At 38.9% G+C, this 19,464-nt stretch overlaps 1 protein-coding gene across 5 annotated transcripts; it reads left to right on the plus strand.

Moving 5' to 3' along the window:
• Positions 1 to 997: 997 nt before the first annotated feature.
• rnf44 (ring finger protein 44) lies at positions 998 to 19,251 on the plus strand. 5 transcript variants are annotated; one of them, XR_006106125.2, is made up of 12 exons: positions 3,050 to 3,484; positions 5,420 to 5,612; positions 6,704 to 6,926; positions 7,125 to 7,292; positions 7,754 to 7,927; positions 8,064 to 8,225; positions 8,992 to 9,107; positions 9,397 to 9,484; positions 10,950 to 11,071; positions 11,906 to 12,005; positions 12,122 to 13,390; positions 15,648 to 19,251. XR_006106125.2 is itself a non-coding variant. In XM_042493238.2 (11 exons), the coding sequence occupies exons 2-11, from the start codon at positions 5,506 to 5,508 to the stop codon at positions 12,182 to 12,184; spliced, it is 1,323 nt and encodes a 440-aa protein (XP_042349172.1). In that variant the 5' UTR covers positions 998 to 1,314; positions 5,420 to 5,505; the 3' UTR covers positions 12,185 to 19,251. The 5 variants fall into 5 exon arrangements, 3 of the variants coding, with proteins under 3 accessions (XP_042349172.1, XP_042349171.1, XP_042349173.1); XR_015777293.1 differs by having other exon boundaries at positions 12,122 to 13,043; positions 13,261 to 19,251; XM_042493238.2 differs by lacking the exon at positions 3,050 to 3,484 and adding an exon at positions 998 to 1,314 and having other exon boundaries at positions 12,122 to 19,251.
• Positions 19,252 to 19,464: the final 213 nt, after the last annotated feature.

A 19,464-nucleotide genomic window follows, 5' to 3' on the forward strand; every position in this document is an offset into this window, starting at 1 on the left:
CTCAAAAAGTAAAACTCCACAGTGCTGTTTATATCTTATAATATGTAATAAGCCAATGATAGTAAAGCCTTTTTAATGATGTTACACTCAGGAAGGGACCATTTTACATAAAGAGAACTTTTTACATTTGAAACAAATATTGCAGGCAGTGGTGGAAGAAGTATTCAGATCTTTTACCTTAGTAAAAGTACCAATACCACACTGTAAAAACACAACGTTGTAAGTTAAAGACCTGCACTGAAAATTCAAATAAGTGAGTATATTCAGGAAAAAGTACTTAAGGTATTAAAAGTAAAAGTACCAAATGTTGAAAAATATAAAGCAAACAAACAATCAAACACAATACAAAAAAACCCTCAAAATAATAAAATAGAAAAAAAATGTTAACTTATTTTTAAAAGAAAAAATAACTCAATTAAATAATAGAAGACTTGAATGTTTTTCAAAGTAGTTGGCAATTTACTTTCTGCCACTCGACTGATTAATTTATTAACCAATCAATGCAGCTGTACTTGTACAAACAGGTAATTTAATTTATCACAGACCATCATATTTTATAAGCTCATATGCAAAAATCTTAATCTGTAAAATAACAAAAAGGTTCAGGTAAATGTAGTGAAGTATTTCCCTTCGAAATGTAGTATACTAAACGTATAAAGTGACAAGAAAAGAAAACATTGAAGTAAAGTACAAATAGCTCAGATTTTATTTGACAGTACTTTAGTAAATGCACGTTTTTGTATTCCACCACTGCTTGCAGGTAACACGTTTTGTGCTCTACCGTAAGTAAAATTTGTAATGCGTAACCTTTATTTGTAACAGTATTTTACACTGTTATTTTTACTACATGCACATTCCCACCCTCTCTTTTCACTCACAGAATACAAATGATGCTTTTCACAGGGCGACCCTGAACTTTCGAGTCAGACTGACACACTTTTTTCTGTCCATTACGGTAAAAATGGCAGCATGGCGTGTGCTCTCTGCTCTGGAAATACGCAGAAATGGGGGTGTAACGGGGAACTGCAGAAACTCAAAGCAACCGTGGGGCTGGATTACCATTTTCAAAACCAAACACTGGCGATTACGGAAATAATTTCGAGGGTTGCAAAACCATAAACCCGCGCTACACACAGCGAGAATGCGACCATAATACGAGAGTCAAATGTTAAGCACCTTTTTTACAGCAGTGGTGAAATCCACGGAATGTTCCACACGGGAACAGCTGACCGTAGGATGCCGCACTTAGCCTAACGAGATGTGAACATTACAAGGAAAATATCAGTGATCAGATGTTTGCATATTAACAATCAGGTAACAACACTGCTCCTCTTTTTCTCGCTTTGTCTCGGTTGAAATTTGAAGATTTGTGGTGCGTGTTTACGTGAGATGGTTAGACGGGTTATTAGGGCTGTCATCCTGCTCAACCTCCAGCCCCTCCTTGTTTTGCTGCTACCGAGTGCGATGTTGTAATGTTTACATTTAGTCTATGTTGCATACCAATGCTGCTGTCCTTAGTCAGCTCTTTATTGGGTGCATACTTTTGAATTCATTCAAAAGACCAGATACGCTCCAATGCTTTGCAGTGCAGCATTCAAAACAGACGAAGACATTATTTATTAACTCTTCCTGGACTAAGTGGGCCTGATAGGTAGCTTAAATGGCCTAATAAAGCTTGATAATCCCCAAGCAGCTTCACATTAAGTCTTTTGCATCTCCATTTGCAGGCCTGCAAAAACATAGCTGAGAAATTTCGTACAATAGCTGATGAAGGGTGTTTCTCACTTGATCATGCAAGTGCAATATTACATAACCGCCTGGGTAGTGTACAGTAGGACACTGTGGCCTCCAGTGAGTCAAAACACACTGTGGACCACAGTAGAGTTTTAATGTCTTCTACGTAAGAAACCATGGAGTATATTTTAAGTGGGCTAAAGTCAATCAAATGCAATTTCACTTTGGGTCTTAAGTGACACAGTGATCACTTATGTTTTTATATTTGAAGTGAAATGATGTGGAGTCAAGACAGATGTTAAGTTGGAAAATTTACATGTCAATGATGCTCAAATGATTAAATATGAAGATATATGTAAAGAGTTTGACCTATGGAAACCTTTTCTGATTATTTTGCACGTTATAGTTTCTGTAAGTGGTAGAATATTAGATAAGTAAGTAGAAAAAATACAACATAATACACAAGTCAATATCTTGCCTTTGAATAGTAACCTGGCCATATTTACATTAGCAACAAAATGCACATAAAGTGTTTTAAGTAGCCTAAAAACACTCACAGTGCAGAATGAATGCCACTGTCAGTGTTCCTGAATATTTCTGAAACATTATTACTAATACATGGAACTGCAGGGAAGTTTGGTCTGTAACAATGCATCATCATCACCATCATCAAACCATTGTTTATTCAGGGAAGATTGACTGAGCATCAACGTCTTTTACAGCAATGCCCTGAATTCACATTAGCAAGCTAAAAGGATGAATGAGATATTAATTGTAATAATATGTTTAATTCCATAAAAACAAGTAACTAGCAGAAATGTCTGTCAAAAGTTATAAATAGCAATAAAAACAGTGAAAAGGATCAAAAAGTGAAATGGCAAATAGGTATTTCAAATCATCAGTGTAGAACACATAACAACTATAAATACCATCAGTGTATCTATAGAAATAAAGTAAAAAGGACATAAAATTATGCATAAGTACAATGTTTAGCCATTTGTTTTTCACCACAGGGGACCTCAGTTTTTAAAAGCATTATACAGCTAATTGTGCTGTTGATGGTGAGATACAGTCAAGTAGAATAAGAAAAGGTCAGAGTTTTTATTCTGTCTGTCATAGTGCTTACTGTTATGCTCTGGGATGTTTGGTTAAAAAATGTTTTCACTAGTGTTTGGTGACCCTGCAACCTCTCAGGGAGCTTTCTTTTTGTTTTGTTTGTTTGCTACAAGTAACAACAGGAACTGCTTGTTTTGATACATTGTAGCAAAGACTGTCTGGATGTCTGCTGTCTGTATTTGCTGCGCGCTGATTGGCCACTCACTAAAGGAGGCGTGGTTTCGTCATAACAATGCATTTCAAGGAACATACACGCGCCAAGGAATGTTTCCTGTCGTTGGGTAGCTAACGTTATCTTCTCAGACGTTTAACGGTATCTCCTGCTTCGGTAAACGTTGCCGTTAACGGACAGGCCATTTCACGGTTTCTGGCGAAAACGGATTCCGTATGCAGCAGTTGGAAGCGTGTGTTAGCTGACAAGCGTTAGCAAGCTAACAGCAGCCCCGTCCGACATTGTCAGAAATCTTTCGGAGGAAACAACAGTTGATTGATAGTCGGGTGATGTTAGTTTCTACCGACTGCTGTTAGTCGGTTAGAGGCGGTTACGCGCAAGGATAACTTGATGGGACACATTTCGGAGGCTGAAACACCTGCCATCTCCCCTTCTCACCGAGCAAGCAAACTAGCTAAGAAAGTAAGATGTGCTCTGTGTTGTTGGACAACTCGCATAGCTGAAACCTGTTCACACAATGCTGGTCTCTGTGGTGTGACATGTTACATGGGTAGAATATGCAGTGAACGGGTGTGCTGAACATGTATTAGCATGCTGGCTAACTAGCTTGCCAACGGCAGTTATGTGCAGCTTGTGAGTCCTGTTAGGTTGGGACAAAGCATTAGCCTAGCTTGGCTAAAGTTAGCTGCTCTCCTTCAACAGGGGACGGCGATTTTGCCCTGAAAATCAGGAACTAACGGTTGCCATAGCGATAATGTTGGTCATTGTCGCTGTTATGTGTTCGGGACTTTGCATAATAGTCGTGAAAATAAGGTGTAACGGTATAATGGCCTCCTAAATTGTACGGCAGAGAGCGGTCCCGCTTGCCTTCCACATCTTTTGTTGTTGCTTTGTCTTTTGAGCACATGGCTTTCCATGTTTTTGTTCAGGCAGGCTACAGCGACCCCTATTTATTATGCCTCCTAATATACCGCATTAATTACACTGCCACTTTAACACTAATGTATTCACTATATTTTAGCATTCTGTTTATACCCAACTCACGTAATGTCATTGTAATACCCTAAAATTAAAAATGTAACCATGATATGTCTGTAACTGAGCTGACATACATTTGTGACTTTCTTTCTTTGTCAAAAATGACATGAATTTGGTTACAAATGGCAAAATCTAGATCAATCTAACTAGGCCCTTGTAGAGGACGTTATACTGTTTGTCATATAATTCTGGATAATTTTTGTTTTAAGCATGAACAGTACTACGGAAAAGTCTTCAGCCACCTTTAACTTTGTTATTTTAGCAAGGTTGTAATGATCATACACATTTATCTCTCAGTAGTCTCTTTACTGTGGTACAATCAGAACATACAGGAAATATGTATGCAGTATTGAAAACACATATTTCAGAACAAGATAACCTCAACAGTTTAAAGTTGAAAAGAGCATATTAAGTGTGACCAAGTGTGTCCACTTAGCATGTCTTGAACTCTCTTGGGCAGACAATACTAATCTTCTGGTGTATTTACACCAGGTTGCATTCAAGACATGTCCAAAGCTCAATATTAATTGGTTGTCATGGGTGTACGATTCCATATCTCACACTAGATATTGACTTCAGTTTGAAGAAGCCATTTTGTTCTGACCTTTTTTGTGTTTTGCATGCATGTATTCTTTGCTTGTATAGAAATCTTTGCCAAAACAACAAATCTATGGTGGTCTAAGGCCTTTGCACAGTCCTGTAAATATTTTCCATTATTAAATATAAATAAAGTCTTTGAAAACACTCAGAGGTCAGTCATTTTTAGAGAGAAAAGGCAGTGTGGAATTAAATACTATGCAGATTCATAACTAGAAGACTTTTTATGCCTAACCATAGTGTTTTTAATATGTATACTCATTTGTTGCATCCTTAATTTGTGGGGATATACAGCAAAGTTAACATGAAATTTGAAGTTTGAGTTTAAACCTAAACTGCTAAGTAGCTGAGTTATTGCCAACATCTGGTCCAGACACATTGAGTGGTGCTCAGAGAAATAAGAAATTTAAATGTACTGTTTTTTTGAATCCCTATTTTACTAGCTTATAATTCAGTTTTAATTGTATCTAATTTCACTGGGGTGTATCGTATAACAGATCTGAAATTCTGATTTTTTGTTATAGGGTGTTAAAATGTGACCAGCACAGCAAATATTTCACTTCAATGCTAGTATATTCCCGTTGGAAAGATTAAAGAGATTACTGATCATTATTTTTTAAAAATCTATTAATTTTTTTTTACGTCTAGGCTTTCCGTAATGACCTGACTGTGTGATCAGTTGATAGATGAAGGATATAGATAAACTCTTAAAACTCTAAATGAAGCAGAATTTTGATTTTGTCAGTTTCTGTGTTTTTGCAGGGTTAAGACAATCAGAGGCAACATACAAGTGCCTCCACTGTACAGTTTCCTTTCCCGGAGCGTGACTCGTCTGCACGACGTCACCAATGCGACCATGGGAAATAGCAGTAAATAGGCTGCCACCAACAGCCCCCTTAAACCCGAGGAGGTTCCTTGGAGAACCCTGCAACGCCCCAGTGCATCTCAGGAGAAGGTAAAAACTGTCTTGTCTTTCCTTAAGACATTTTTCTTATAAATACAGGCTACATTTTGTTTAATTTGTTCTATGTGATGTCAAAATATTGAAAATAACATGGGAATGCTTTCAACATCAACCAAATGTCAGTGTTGTGTGTGACTCATGGTGCCTTACCTTTAGGCAAAAAAAAACCAAATAAACAAATGAAGACCCTCAAATGTGCCATTCTTTTTCCTGAATGTAAATTAACATGTTACATACAACATGTTTTGCAGCCTTTATAGAGGAAAACCACACACTGACTCATCAAAATTAGGTTTTTGGGGTTTTTTTTCAAGCACCAGAAGACCATATGTCAGCACATACTTAACAACACACAAAAGCTTCAAAAAATTATTTGTTTGTTTCCAGAGAAGACTTAAGTATTTCAATATTTCTAAATTGTGTGAAAAAAAGTATTTAGTGACATATGCACCAACTTTTAGGTTCATGTTCCTTTATTTGTACCCATAGGTAGATTTAGTTTGCAGTATAAGGTGAAAGGCATCCATTCGACACAGTTTTCAGACAACATACAGAAGAAAAACATGACAAAAAGATACAAGACAAAACATAAAAAGACAAACCAATTAAAGTGCCCCAGTGCTAAATTAAAATGTTAAATATGTCATGAATACCAATAAAAACACAAAACTATCTGACATTTGTGCATGTTTATGTCAAATTGATGGGAAATATGTAACTTCTTTTATTTGGATATACGTCCCAATAATATAAGTATCTTCAGAGATTTCTGTTAGGGCTCGTATATATATATATATATATATATGTTGTTAAGTGACAGTAGATACCATCTAAGAATGTTGTTTTTTCCTGGAATGAAAAGCTGCATTCGTGTAAAATGATGTGATTTCCTGAACTTACCAGACTGATCTAGCTGTTTATATTATTTGTCTGTGGAAAAGAAGTTATGCACATAGACTAATGCAACTGAGAGTTAATTTTAAGGAAATAGCATGTGATCTATATACCTGACAGTCGTAAGCTTATTAGGATAGTGTATTTGTATTTATTTGTGGCAATAATGTTTCTGTGTGACATTATAGCCCACCAGTGAGACGCCAGTGGGGGAGACGAGACAGACCTGTACTGCACACTTCTCTGGTTCAGGATGAGAACTTCCATCATCTGCTTTTCTCGCAACATCACCAACCTGTTCCTTTAGATGAGTCCAGACAATACAGCCACACCAGCACACCACCACGCATGCTTCACCCTGCTGCTCACCTGCCCCAGCAGAGCCCCATCATGGTGGATCTACATGACCAGGTAACCAACAGAGAACGGCCTGATGGGTAAAGAAGTTGCAACATTTGTTAAACATGATTTGCTGTCATATCTGACCAAATGTATTCCTCAGGAAAGTGCAGATATAATATGACACACGCAGGGTTTTTGTGTAGCGGTATAAAATGAGATCAGTTTTAGAAAGATTGTGGAGTCACCACATGTCTCTTTTCTTAAAAGATGCACCAGGGATCCGTTCCAATATCATACACTGTTACGACGGTGACGACCCATGGATTTCCCATCCACACCGGGCAGCCCCTTCCAGGGTGCAACACTCAGCAGCTCCCAGCATGCTCGGTAATGTTCAGCGGACAGCTCTCTCTGCTCTGCTGCCTTCCTCCTCCTGTGAGTTTGAAAAGGAAGAGCCCAAATGTCAGTGGCTTCCATGTAGCACACCATACCAGCCATGCAATCTGTCACTGTTCATGACTTACAAATAAACTGCTGCTGTTACTGTGCAGAATTTGTGGATTGGTCTTAATGTTAGCACAAGTATTAGCAACAGTTAATCAACATAAAATATGATTCTGTTGTAGATTTAGTTTGTGTGAAACAAAGACTTGAGAATGATAAGTGTGGTGCCAATGCAGTCAGTGTTGTTTTTTTTTTTCTATTGCATCGCTTCTGTTCACTACACGCTTACAACATGCTTTCATTATATCTGCCATTATAAGGAGCAAACTTGCTTTGGTCAGGCGGAGGCTGCTTCACAGTGCTGAGTTTGATTGTTGACGTAAATAAAATTGAAAAGAAAAGTGATTCACATGAATTTATGTCCACTCTTGTGTGTTTTTTTCTCTCCTTAGCTCATACAGGCATGTACCATGCAGCATATGCCAGTGTCTTATCAAGCCTTTCCACCGCTGATCTCCAGCGAACATTTTGTATTGCACCCAACCCCATCTGTACCCCCCCACCAGCCGCCGCACCTTACTCCTTTGAGCCAGTTTGTCCCTTTACAGCCTCAGCACCCGCGCATGGTGAGTAGTCCACAGCATACACATATTCATCAATAAAAACACAGTGGAAGGAGAACGTAATCACTAGTTTGTTGATCTGAATAAAAATGTCAGGTCTAACTGCATCCCTTCTTTGTACATCTATCTCTCCTCTCAGCCTCTACAGAGGGTAGACAATGAAGTTGACCTAAGAGGGGACCAGCACCCAATTGGGACCTTCTCCTACCCTCCGTCTCATCACCCACCAGCGCTGCCTCCTTCTCTGCCCCTACAGTATCTTCCTCAAGAGCCTCTGCATCAGGAGCTTCCCTTTGGAGTGGTAAGACAGCCTTAGAGACACTTTCAGACCTTTTATTTTCCAGGGAAAATTGACAAAGCTCATGACTTATTTTTAGCATGACCTGCCTTTCACCCATTCAGATCGATACATTCACAGCTGGAGGCTGTCCAGCACACAGGTCATCTGCAGGTCTTGAAAAGTCTTCAATAGCATTAAATTTTTTTCGCTAAAAACGCATTAGAGGGTATTTAAACATTTGAAATTTGATTTAATGGCTCAAATATTCTTTCTTGTCTGTCTTAGGCAGTAATGTAAGATATTACATTACTGTGTTTTGTGTTTTAAAGGTTTTTTGTGTGTGATCATGGGCAGTTAGGAGACATTTAGAAACTAAAAGGCTTTATTTATTCCTCATTGAAAAAGTGATAACATTATTTGCTGAACAGTGTTAGTAATTTTGTTACTCGTGGTGTAGCTTTATTAGAGTTGACTACAGCTCCAAAGCCGCAACATATTGCATCTTAGAAATAGTAGAAATAACTGTAATGTAACCCCGAGCAAAGAGCTTCCAAAAGAATTATCACATTACTGTTAAACTGTATTTGTATGTGCTGTTCCTAATTTTTTTTTACTCACTTTGCTCACCAAGAATTTTCAGCTTGTGCCTATTTCCTAAAAAATGTCCTTCTGATACAATCAGCCTTTCCTGAAACTTACTGTCATTATAAAGGTTTATGTTATGTTCACTTTAATCACAAACTTCTAGTTTACATAATTTCATAAATGTGTGTGTGTTTCTTCTCAGCCATACCCCCACATGTTGCCCCGGCGAGTGAGTGGACAGAGGTACCGGTTGCAGCAACCTCTCCCCCCTCCTCCTCCTCCTCCTTCTTACTACCCAGGCTTCCTCCCTTACTTCCTGTGAGTACCTGCTCTAAAATCACCCTGTTTATGAAGTATGGCAGTCTTAATCATGTAGTAATTATTTGAAGTCAACACTTTTGGGTAAACAATATGCTGCGCTGTAGCTTTTTTAAAGAAAAAGAAATGCTTTTCAAAAAGCGTGAAGATGCAAGAATGATATGAAATTGACTGTAATTACCACTCAGTGCTGATGTTTGTAGAGCAGGTGCTGCCCCCAATTGAAGTTAAGTTGCAGAGATTGTTAATGTTTGCTCAACAAGTTACATCTCTCTCTCTCTCTGCTCAGGTCAATGCTTCCTGTGCCTCCAACAGCAGTGGGCCCAGCCATCAGCCTAGACCTGGATGTGGATGATGTGGAGATGGAGAACTATGAGGTCAGTGTGATGGTTTGTGGAAGAACAAGTTGAGCCACATGCAGTCTGTTTTCACATTTAATAGACAGTATATGCCAATGTGATTGAGTACAGATACCAAGCCAACAAGGCTATTTTTTCATACCTTCATACCTTCCTGGAATTTCACTGGGGTATACAGTATGTGTATATAAGTGCGCGGTGCTAACACTTCCACCCAGCCAGCCAGCAAGTTTGCTACATTCTGCAGGCTGTCTTGCCATTTTCAGTCCACTTAATACACAATACACACAAGATGCCAACAAATGATATTATTCTTACACACTTCATTCAAACTTGACAGAAACAAATTAAAACAAACCAAAACTGCCTTAGTCAGTCTTGTTAGTAATTTAATTAATTATTCCGCTGTCGTAACAGTCAGCAACTCTGGTTTGGTCGAAAATAATCCCTTAATTCACTGGGTTAGATGTAAAAATTAACTGTTTTCCCTGTGGTCCCTCTGCTCTCACTCGTCTGTTACGGTCAGCTCAGCTGCCTGTTGCACCACACTGACCTCCAGTGGCAAGTTATGTACGGTATAAAAACTCATGACAGTCAGAAACAGTCTATATTTTTCACAGTGTTGAAAATCACACTGTCAGGATTTCCAAATGCCCTGTTATACCAATATGCTGTGATATTGACAGAGCCTAATATAAAGGTGCTGGTTTATTTTCATTTCAAATAAATAAAGGATTCAGAGCAGTACAATAAGTACTACATTATCATAACATCTCATGGGTTATAAATGTGATAATGTTTTTTTGCTGGATGTATATCATTTTACATCCCAGTTAGGGCTGTACCCGACTCAGAATTATGTCAGTCAAATCAGATTCAGCCATACAAATACGAATATTCGTCGTTTCAGGGTTTTTGTCCTTATTAAGTTTTACAGTTTGAACAGGGTTCACCAGGACTTAAAGTGTGACAGCAACATTCATGTAATATAGTAGACATTCTACCAATGCCAATGACAGACTGTCAAAGTGCAACAACCTTTTTTGTCAACACTAGATATCAAACAAATATCAGAGGCTGTATTGCATTAAGTTGCAGTGAGCTGAAAATTCCCCTCTTTTATCCAAAAGAGAGAAGATTATTTTATCTCAGAGCATTACAGTGCAAAGTCTCTTCCTCCTTTTTACCACTGCATCGTACCGCTTCAGCCTCTACCAAAGAGTAGCATAACATTCAGGAGTACTCATTACGCAGCATTGTCTGGGGACCAAAACGTCCCCAGGGGTACACTGACAAGAAAAAACAAACAAGCAAAAAACGACTGCTCAATCTTAGTCAACTGAGGGGTGTCCAACTGATGATTCAAATCTCCCACTCTCAGGGGGCAATATTAGTCCTGACAAACCTAAAACATCATCAGTATTGTCTCCTGTCTTTCTCTCTATCTCCTTCTCTCTATGCCTATCTCTGTCTATTTGTGTAGGCACTACTGAATCTGGCGGAAAGGTTGGGTGAAGCGAAACCACGTGGACTCACTAAAGCAGATATAGAGCAACTTCCGTCCTACAGATTCAACTCAGAGAATCATTTATCTGAACAAACGCTGTAAGTCTTTCCCTCACCTTTTTCTATAAAACAAACTACATAGAGCAGGGTGGGGAACCTTTTTCCTATCAAGGGCCATTTTCATTTTTATGAAATCCTCCGAGGGCCATACTAAATTTATGAACACATATGATGCAATGATTATAGATTTTGATTGTATGAAAAACCACAATTATCACGGTTTCTTGATTATTACAAGTAAATTACACTCCTTCACAAACTCTGAAGGCACTCCTTCACAAACTCCTTCAGCATGTTTCAGCTTCTTAGCTATTAATTCACTAACCACCAAACAATTCTTTCTGTCAGTCTTGTGAAAGCTGATTGTTGGGCACCCTAACTCCGTCGAAGAGCGTTCATTTTCTACGCATTTGTACTTTAGCATGTTTTGAGTTGTAATGACGCTCAAGATTGGCCTTTATCATCACTGCCAGCGCCACAAACTAGGCAAAGTTTGCCTTTTACTTCAACAAAGAAATAATCATTTGTACGTTTCTCCTGGAAAATGCGGCATTCTGCATCCTCCTTTTTTCTTGGCACTCGCCATGACGCATATCACTTGTCAATCAAACCCCAATGTTATCACGCAACGCCACGTAACCTCATGTGTTGTATTCACTGACCCTGAACCCGACTCAGACATACTTAGCCGTCAGTGTTTTCTCAGAAAAGCAATTGCTGTCAACATTTTTCTTGAGTTTATATTTATTTTAAGAATTGCAAGGCAGGACGGATCAAATGGTCTTGTGGGTCGTACACGGCCCGGAGGCCGGAGGTTCCCCACCCCAGATATAGATGTATCTATAATCATCTACCTTTCTTTCCTCTCCTCAGGTGTGTTGTGTGCTTTAGTGACTTTGAGTGTAGGCAGCTACTTCGGGTATTACCTTGTAACCATGAATTCCATGCGAAGTGTGTGGATAAATGGTTAAAGGTAAGTTGATGCAGTTCAACACTTGAACCATCTCACAGTGTTCTCATAGTTCAGTAAAATTATTTTCATATGCAGTGGTTATCATCTTTATTCTTAATTTTCCGCCTGACTTTCAGACCAATCGCACTTGTCCTATCTGCCGAGCCGATGCCTCGGACGTACACCGGGAGGTGGAGTGAGAACTGTCTCTGAGTGCTGAACTGGAAAGCTGCACACACCAGAGTCTGTCCCAAAACTGGGGACACCTGCCACCTAACCTGCGTCCTCCAGTTAATATAGCTTACCAACCCACCACTCCTGCCCCTTCTTAAATAATAAGCAATCCAGGATTGTTTCTGGAGCCTGTTGTACCTCTGCTGTGCTTCATTGTCCAAGTCTCATGAAACCCACTGCCTATCGCAGCCTATAGCCAGAGTTCTGGGATCGCCAGCCAGTTCTTTCTCTGCCCACTCGTTGCAGATTCCAAAGATTTCCCCTACAATGCATTATTTGCTGCTTTTGTTTACAGGGTTTCGTTTTTATTTAGTGGATTTGGTTGTGGTGTTCATGAATAGTGGGAGTTCTGCATTGGAAGAGGTGAGTCTGTAGCCTGGAGAGTGATAGGCTGGACACCTTGTGCAATTAGCAGAGAAATAATAGGAATACTTCAACATGGGTATCTGTGTTTGGAGGCAATGCCTGACCATCATAGATGCATGTTTGTGTAGGTGTTGGGCAAAGTGACTTGTTAATAATGTATGTTCTGCAATAATGTATTGATCATTTCAACAGTTTTACCCCTGTTTTTAGATTTGCCAATTCTATTGTGACAGTGTGACTTGCTGTGGTTAAATGCAGATTCTGTTGAGCCTGAGGTTATGGACTGCAAGTTTTGGGACATGCAACTGTGGGGTTTCTTCTGCCCCAGATTATCCACTCTGGAACACTGATCTGTACAAAAGCAGTCATGGATTAATGGACTGCGCCTTTTTGAGGTCATCTGGCATAACTGCACAAGTGCTACATCCATCCTCCACGTCAGCATTGTTCCTCTGGCAAGTGTGTATGCGTGTGTGCACTTTGTGTGTGTATGTTTGTCCTGTTCACACAGCCAATGCATTGTGTAACCACTGGATACAGGGCAGCATGCTAGGATTTGCATGAACTGTTGATTCAGACTAGCAATATTTAAATCAAGCATTGCCACCAAAATTATTGAATTTAAAGAAAAAGAAGAGACAAAGAAGCATACTAATAGAACTGCTTGCTTATTCAGAAAGCGCCATGAGGGAAGACTAGCATGTGGTTCCACCCTGACTGTGTTTTAAGGATGGGAGTCCTCGTCTGAATGCTATGCTGATGATGCCATAGAGCTCTGGGGGCCTGTGCAGAAAGCAATATGTGCAGTAAGTGGCGAGTTTTAAATGAACTTTCTTCCCCTTTTTGGAAGACTGGGCTTTTTATTTCTTTGTTTGTGAGCCAAATCCAATATACAGATATAGCCTACTGTTCAAGATTTCAGATCTGCCTTCTTATGACCTTGACAAGCACAAACCTATTACTAATCCTGAAAATACTTTGTCATTTTCCACTTGTTTTAAAAGTATGCCGTTTTTAAAAAAAAAAAGGTTTATTTATTGGTTTTATCTTCTAGAGAAAATACATTGAAGGAAACAGTTGGAGCACTAACATGTTTGTGTAACGTATGTGTTATAATCTGGTTACTTGGTCAGGTCATTGTCTTAGGCTATGGTAATGGTGTTGTAAAAGAGCAACTTTATGTATAGCTTCTGTGTGAATGCTTTTAGATAAACGTTTGAAGACAGAAGAATGTTGAAAACCCCTTGTAAAAGTCACTGGTGACACTCCACGTTAACGCCAACTGTGTATCCCACAGTGAGCAGCACGGGGTTCAAATGACACAGAGCTGGAGTGTTCAGTAGTGTAGAAACACTGTTAGACTTCTAGTTCCCTGCTCGTGTTCACACTTAAAAAAACAGGATACATTTGGGGTGGGAGGGAAAAGAGCAACAAATGGACTTTTGCTTTGGATTCACTCTTGTTTCTTAACTGCCCCAGTAAGCACTAACAGGCAGTTGTAACCTTTGCTTTGATGTGTAAAGGGATCTTGCCTTTTTCTTTACTTTTTTTCTTAAGTGAATGTGAGTCTTTGATGTGTGTGCCACCTTCAAGAGAAAAAAAAAGCCATTTAATGAGTTACACCCACAGCTTTGAGAATTAACCTATGTGTACATATCTATTCGCTGGCATATATTGTAAGTAAAAAAAATCACTCAGGGCCTCTCAGTATATAAAAATAAAGGAGAACAGTCCATTTCAAATGGAAAGGATGCCATGAAAAGGGTATATCTGAATTTAGTGTGGTTGTTTTCTTCAGACCACAAATAATTTAATGTAATCAATTATAATATTCTGTTTTGTCAGAAATAGTAGATATTACATCATTTAAAGACAGGCATGCAAGAAAAAAAGATCAGTAAATATGTTAATAATATTCACTGAAAAGAGGCAATGTACACTGCAACTCATTACAAGTGTATTATTCAAACCTGTTTGACTTTTGTTCTTTTACTCAAACCATATGTTAAACATAGCGGTTGTGATCCCATTTCTAAATGTGCCGTCGTGCACACTATCCTACCTAATTCACTCCCAAATCTACTTAAGAGGTGTTTTGCATGACTTAAAAAAAAAAAGTAAAACAAGTGTGTTATAGTGGAGGATATCTCAAAATCTGGTGGGGACCTATTTAATGGTGCACAATATGCATGCTTGTCAACCAGATCCCAACTGATTTTTAGCTCTAGTTGGCTTAGGGTTCTGGGGGTTTGGATCTTAACGCTCAGCTGATAACTGCCATGCATTGTACTGCACACATTTGTAATAGAACTGAATGACTACAAGATTTTATTGCGCTAACTTCATTTTATAGAAAAAAAAAACTGGTCTTGAATCCAGAAATTCTTACATACATTGTGTTACTGTTATTGCCCTAACGACTGAAAATGACATGCTCTGAAACTACTGTAGTTTATCAAAAGCCATAGTGAAAAGGTGCTAGATGTTCTGCTTTGTAGGTATGAAAACTCACTTGCGTGAATGCAATAGTTTGTCATGGATCCCATGTATTCTTAAAGCATGTTATACTAATACCCCTAAACAATGTCAGTGAAAATCAATATAGTTTAAGGGATTAAAAAAAGAATAAAGTGTTGTCATACTTATTTCAGTGTAGTACTGTACCTGCCTATCAGGCTCTTGCTCTCAGTGTATCAATATCTTAAAATGTATTGTTCACATATAGATACCTTAAGTCATGTTAATGTTAGCACTTTTATTTTTGGAGTAAATATTTAATTGACAATATCCAGCTTCCCTTCTAAATAAAAAGAGAACCTCCCATTAAGTCCTAGGTAATGAGGTAACTTTTAATGACAACTGAGAATAGAGTCTTGTAGTCTTTCTGTTAAGATTTATTGAATAATCTCACAGCTTGTGTGGTGCAAAAATGTGTTCCAATAAGCAGCTAAAATTTATTTAGGATTTGTGATTGATTGCTCAGTAGATGCCATTTATTGTTTACCAATGACTTTTGCTGTGGTGGGATAGTGGTTTACTGTTCTTACTCTCCCTGGCCTCTAGGGGTCCTTGCCTGAACACCAGACTACCCACCCGCCAACAGAGCCAGGGGCATGTGTTCTGTGTTAGGCAGATATTTTGCTTTGGTACTTGCACATTTACAGTTACCTCATTTTTTCCATGTTTGTATTGGGGGGTGGGGGGAGAAAACAACTAATATATATTATATATAGGAAATGGTTCTTATTAATGTTATAATTTTTCATTCCATTGGAATCATATTGTTTGTAGCATTTAACATAACTAGTTAGTGTATTATATATACATCTGTATACTGTTTGAAATTTTTAAGATTTGTACTTTTTTTAAATGAAAGTTGCTAGTTATGCTTTACCAAGTAGTGCAATCATTTTTTTTTTAATTGTTGTGGCTGATTTGAAAGGGTTGTTCACTAATAAATGTATGATGTATACCAATATCACACTTGCATTATCTTAATTAACCGGTTTAAAAATTAAAATTAATTCTTAAAATAATTAAGATTCTAATCCCTGGGTGCTGGGACATAATAACTTTAAACTTTGGATGCAAGTAGTAGCAAAGTAATGCTTGTGTGAGAAGGGTCAACATGGTATTGGTAAATAGCTGGCAAGAGATTGCTGAAATTCCAGCTGTCTCTTAAACGCACGCAAGAAATTTACAGAGGTTCATACTTTGGCTGTTTGACCTCAACAAAAAGGCCATTTTAAATGTCATAGTCCGTCATGAAAAACGTGGTACTGTTATACCATATGAATATAAAAAAGCAGCCTGTGTCAAGAAAATAATAAATACATTTAAAAAAAAAAATACTGTCGAGTAGTTTGCCATGAAAAAAATGTAATTAAACAAAGTCAGAAAAGTATGTCACAAAAGCTATTAAATGCTATGAAATATTTCTACTATGCTAAAAAAATGTTGTAGTTAAAATTTCACTGAAAAATTGAATAATTTTTACAAAAATCGAAGTACAGTACATTGTAGAACAGCCATCCCCATATGATGGCCTGCGGGCCAGATTCAGCCCGCCAGACCAAATTATCTGGCCCGCACTGAGTCATATCAAAACTTAAATTTAGAGGAAAAAATCGTGAAATAAATGCTACACTATGAAGTGCGCTTACGCGTTCCTATGTTGACCTCATGCCGCACCAAAGACTTGATTCTCCCTCTTGACACTTACTTGACCCGTTTGGTGTTTACGCGCTCTCTGCTATTCGCTGATCTCTGACCAGCCAGCTCTACTAATTGACTGGCTTGCTAATAATGTAAGTCAAGCTGGACTGAGCAGTTTTGTTTTATTTTACTGGACCATGCCAATGCTAAACCGATGTGCCGGATATGCAATCAGACCGTGGCTGTCTGCAAGACGGAGAACCTGAAGAGGAATTTTAGCACCCTACATGGTTCCAGTTTTAATGCCAGCTACCCCGAAAATCGATCATCGCAAACAAAAAATTGCCAACATAACTTTATTCAAGCACTCCATCTTAACTTTGTGCAAAACATCATCAGCTCAAGAGAGCGTAAAGGCTGCATCCATAGTGTTTCTTGGAACATAGCCAGAGCAAGGCTGGCTTTCGTTGATGCCGAGCTGTGCTGTTGATATGGGTAGTGAAATTTTGAGCCATGATGAGAAAAACAAGAGGACGGTGATGGATCAATTAAAGCAGGTGCCCTTGTTGGACAACACGGCAACCAGAAGAGTGGAGATTTTAGAGGAGGAGTGTTTTTCCACTCTACTTGCCGATTTGAAGGAAACAGTAGCCGTATCCTAGTCATAGACTCCTCTTGTGGAGCAGTTGTCTGTGTTTACAAGATTTTTTGACGGGCAGGTGCTGTGTTTGCTCCCTCTGCCCAGGCCCACAACGGGTGAAATTATCTTCAACGAACCCACACAGTTCTTTGAGAAGAATGGCCTGGATATGAACAAAATCGTATCTGTGGTCACCGACGGGTCCCCGGGACAGCACAGGGGCTTGGTAAGCAGGCTTGCTGCTGTTAGACCAGGACTCATTGCATTTCACTGCATTATTCGCAAGTTGGTTTTGTGTGAAGAAATGAAAAAAAAAAAAGATGGATACTGTTATGAGACTGGTAAACTTTGTGCGCGAGAGTTCTAGTCTGCAACATCGCCTATTTAAAGCTTTGCTGGAGGAAATGTCAGCTGAATACACAGATCTTTTGCTTAAAAACGATGTTTGCTGGCAAGGCAAGGGCCTTGCATTTGAGAGGATGTGCGACCTGCGCAATGAGCTGCATGTATTTTTATTCAACCTGCAGAGCCAAAAAGGCCAAGAATTTCAGCAGTTTTTACGCAGCAACAAGGCTATGGCTGATGAGCTCTTTTTGCGTGACATTATGCCCCATCTAAATCACCTAAACCTGCAACTGCAAGGAAAGAACCACACTGTTGCAGACATGTACGAGGCAGTTGAAGTGTTCAAGTTGAAGCTCAGCCTTTTGGAGCGCGACATTTAAGGGAGAAAGCTGCACTTTCCATGTCTACAGAGGCATTGTGAGAAGCACAGTATGACGGAGACTCCAGCCAAGAAAGGCTTCATGACCAGTCTGGCAAAAAACTTCAGGGTAAGATTTGAAAGCTGCCCTAAACTCTTAGCTGACATCCTCTTCCTCAGTCAACCTTTCTCTGTTTCAGCTGACAGCCAGTGGACTGAAGAGGCGAAGAGACTGGTGGCTTCCATAGATGAGGCAAATCTTCAGTTGGAGATTGTGGGGTTGGGAACATCTGATGTGCTAAAAGCACAACACAAGGACAGTGGGGTGTGTGACTTTTAGATTAATGTGGTCCCTGAAGCCCGACAGAGATACATGACAACAATTGCAATGATCCTGCTAACAATGTTCCCCTCTACCTACGTCCGTGAGTCATCATTTTCTTCAATGAACTGCATCGAGAATCAGACCAGAAACAGACTGTCCAGTGCACATCTGGACCAGTGCTTCAGAGTTGCCACAACAGAGTACAGGCCAAACATTAGAAATATTGTTACATCCCGCCACTGTCACTTTTCTCACTGATGGGTGAGTTAAATACATGTACATTACTTTATCAAAGTAACTATCAAAAGATAAAGCTTTCTTGTGTTATCGTGGCATGGGAACTCATTTTTTTTATGTCAGAGAGAAATTCCTATGTCTGTCTTTCCCTTTTACACTCAGCTGATGTGTATTCATGTGTCAGTGTTTATTAGAGTGTCTGTATTTTAGATGAGCACAAAAAGGAAGACAGAAATAAGAAAAAGTGCTTCAGGAGGAGGAAAATGAGTGCGCTTTCAGTTTTTATGAACCAGCTGGTGTGTCTATACATGTGTCAGTGTCTATTAGAGGCAGCAAGGTTTGTGTCTGTGTAATACATTAACACTAAAAAGGAGATGGAATGAAGGAAAGTAGGAGGAGGCAATGAGTTCTTAACTTTTAATTTTGTATAAACTATTATGTTTAAAAAATATACCACCATGTTTAGCAAATCAACTGTTTAAATGAAGTTGTTTCAGTTTGTTGGTACTGTAGGCGGCTGTGAATATACTTGAAAGTTCATCTGCAAACTGCAAATGTAAACTCCACATGCTCAAAGTTTACATTAAATTGCCGTATTGTGGACTAATATTGTGTAAGAGTGCATTTTGTCTGGTGTGTCACCAAACACCAGTAATTATACACTTGTTATTAGTCAAGAAACAATATCTGCACATACAACCAATTTAACTGGCACGATTGATGAGAAAAAATTGGACCCCTAGCCCTTGGCTTACTTTCTTATTTGGTCCTCAGGGAAAACTAATTGGTTAACCCCTCTGTTGAATGTCAAAAATAATTA

Source organism: Plectropomus leopardus, chromosome 8, assembly GCF_026936395.1.
Source record: "Plectropomus leopardus strain MGB_pleo_1.0 chromosome 8, ASM2693639v1, whole genome shotgun sequence".
In the NCBI taxonomy this organism is placed as follows: domain Eukaryota; kingdom Metazoa; phylum Chordata; class Actinopteri; order Perciformes; family Serranidae; genus Plectropomus; species Plectropomus leopardus.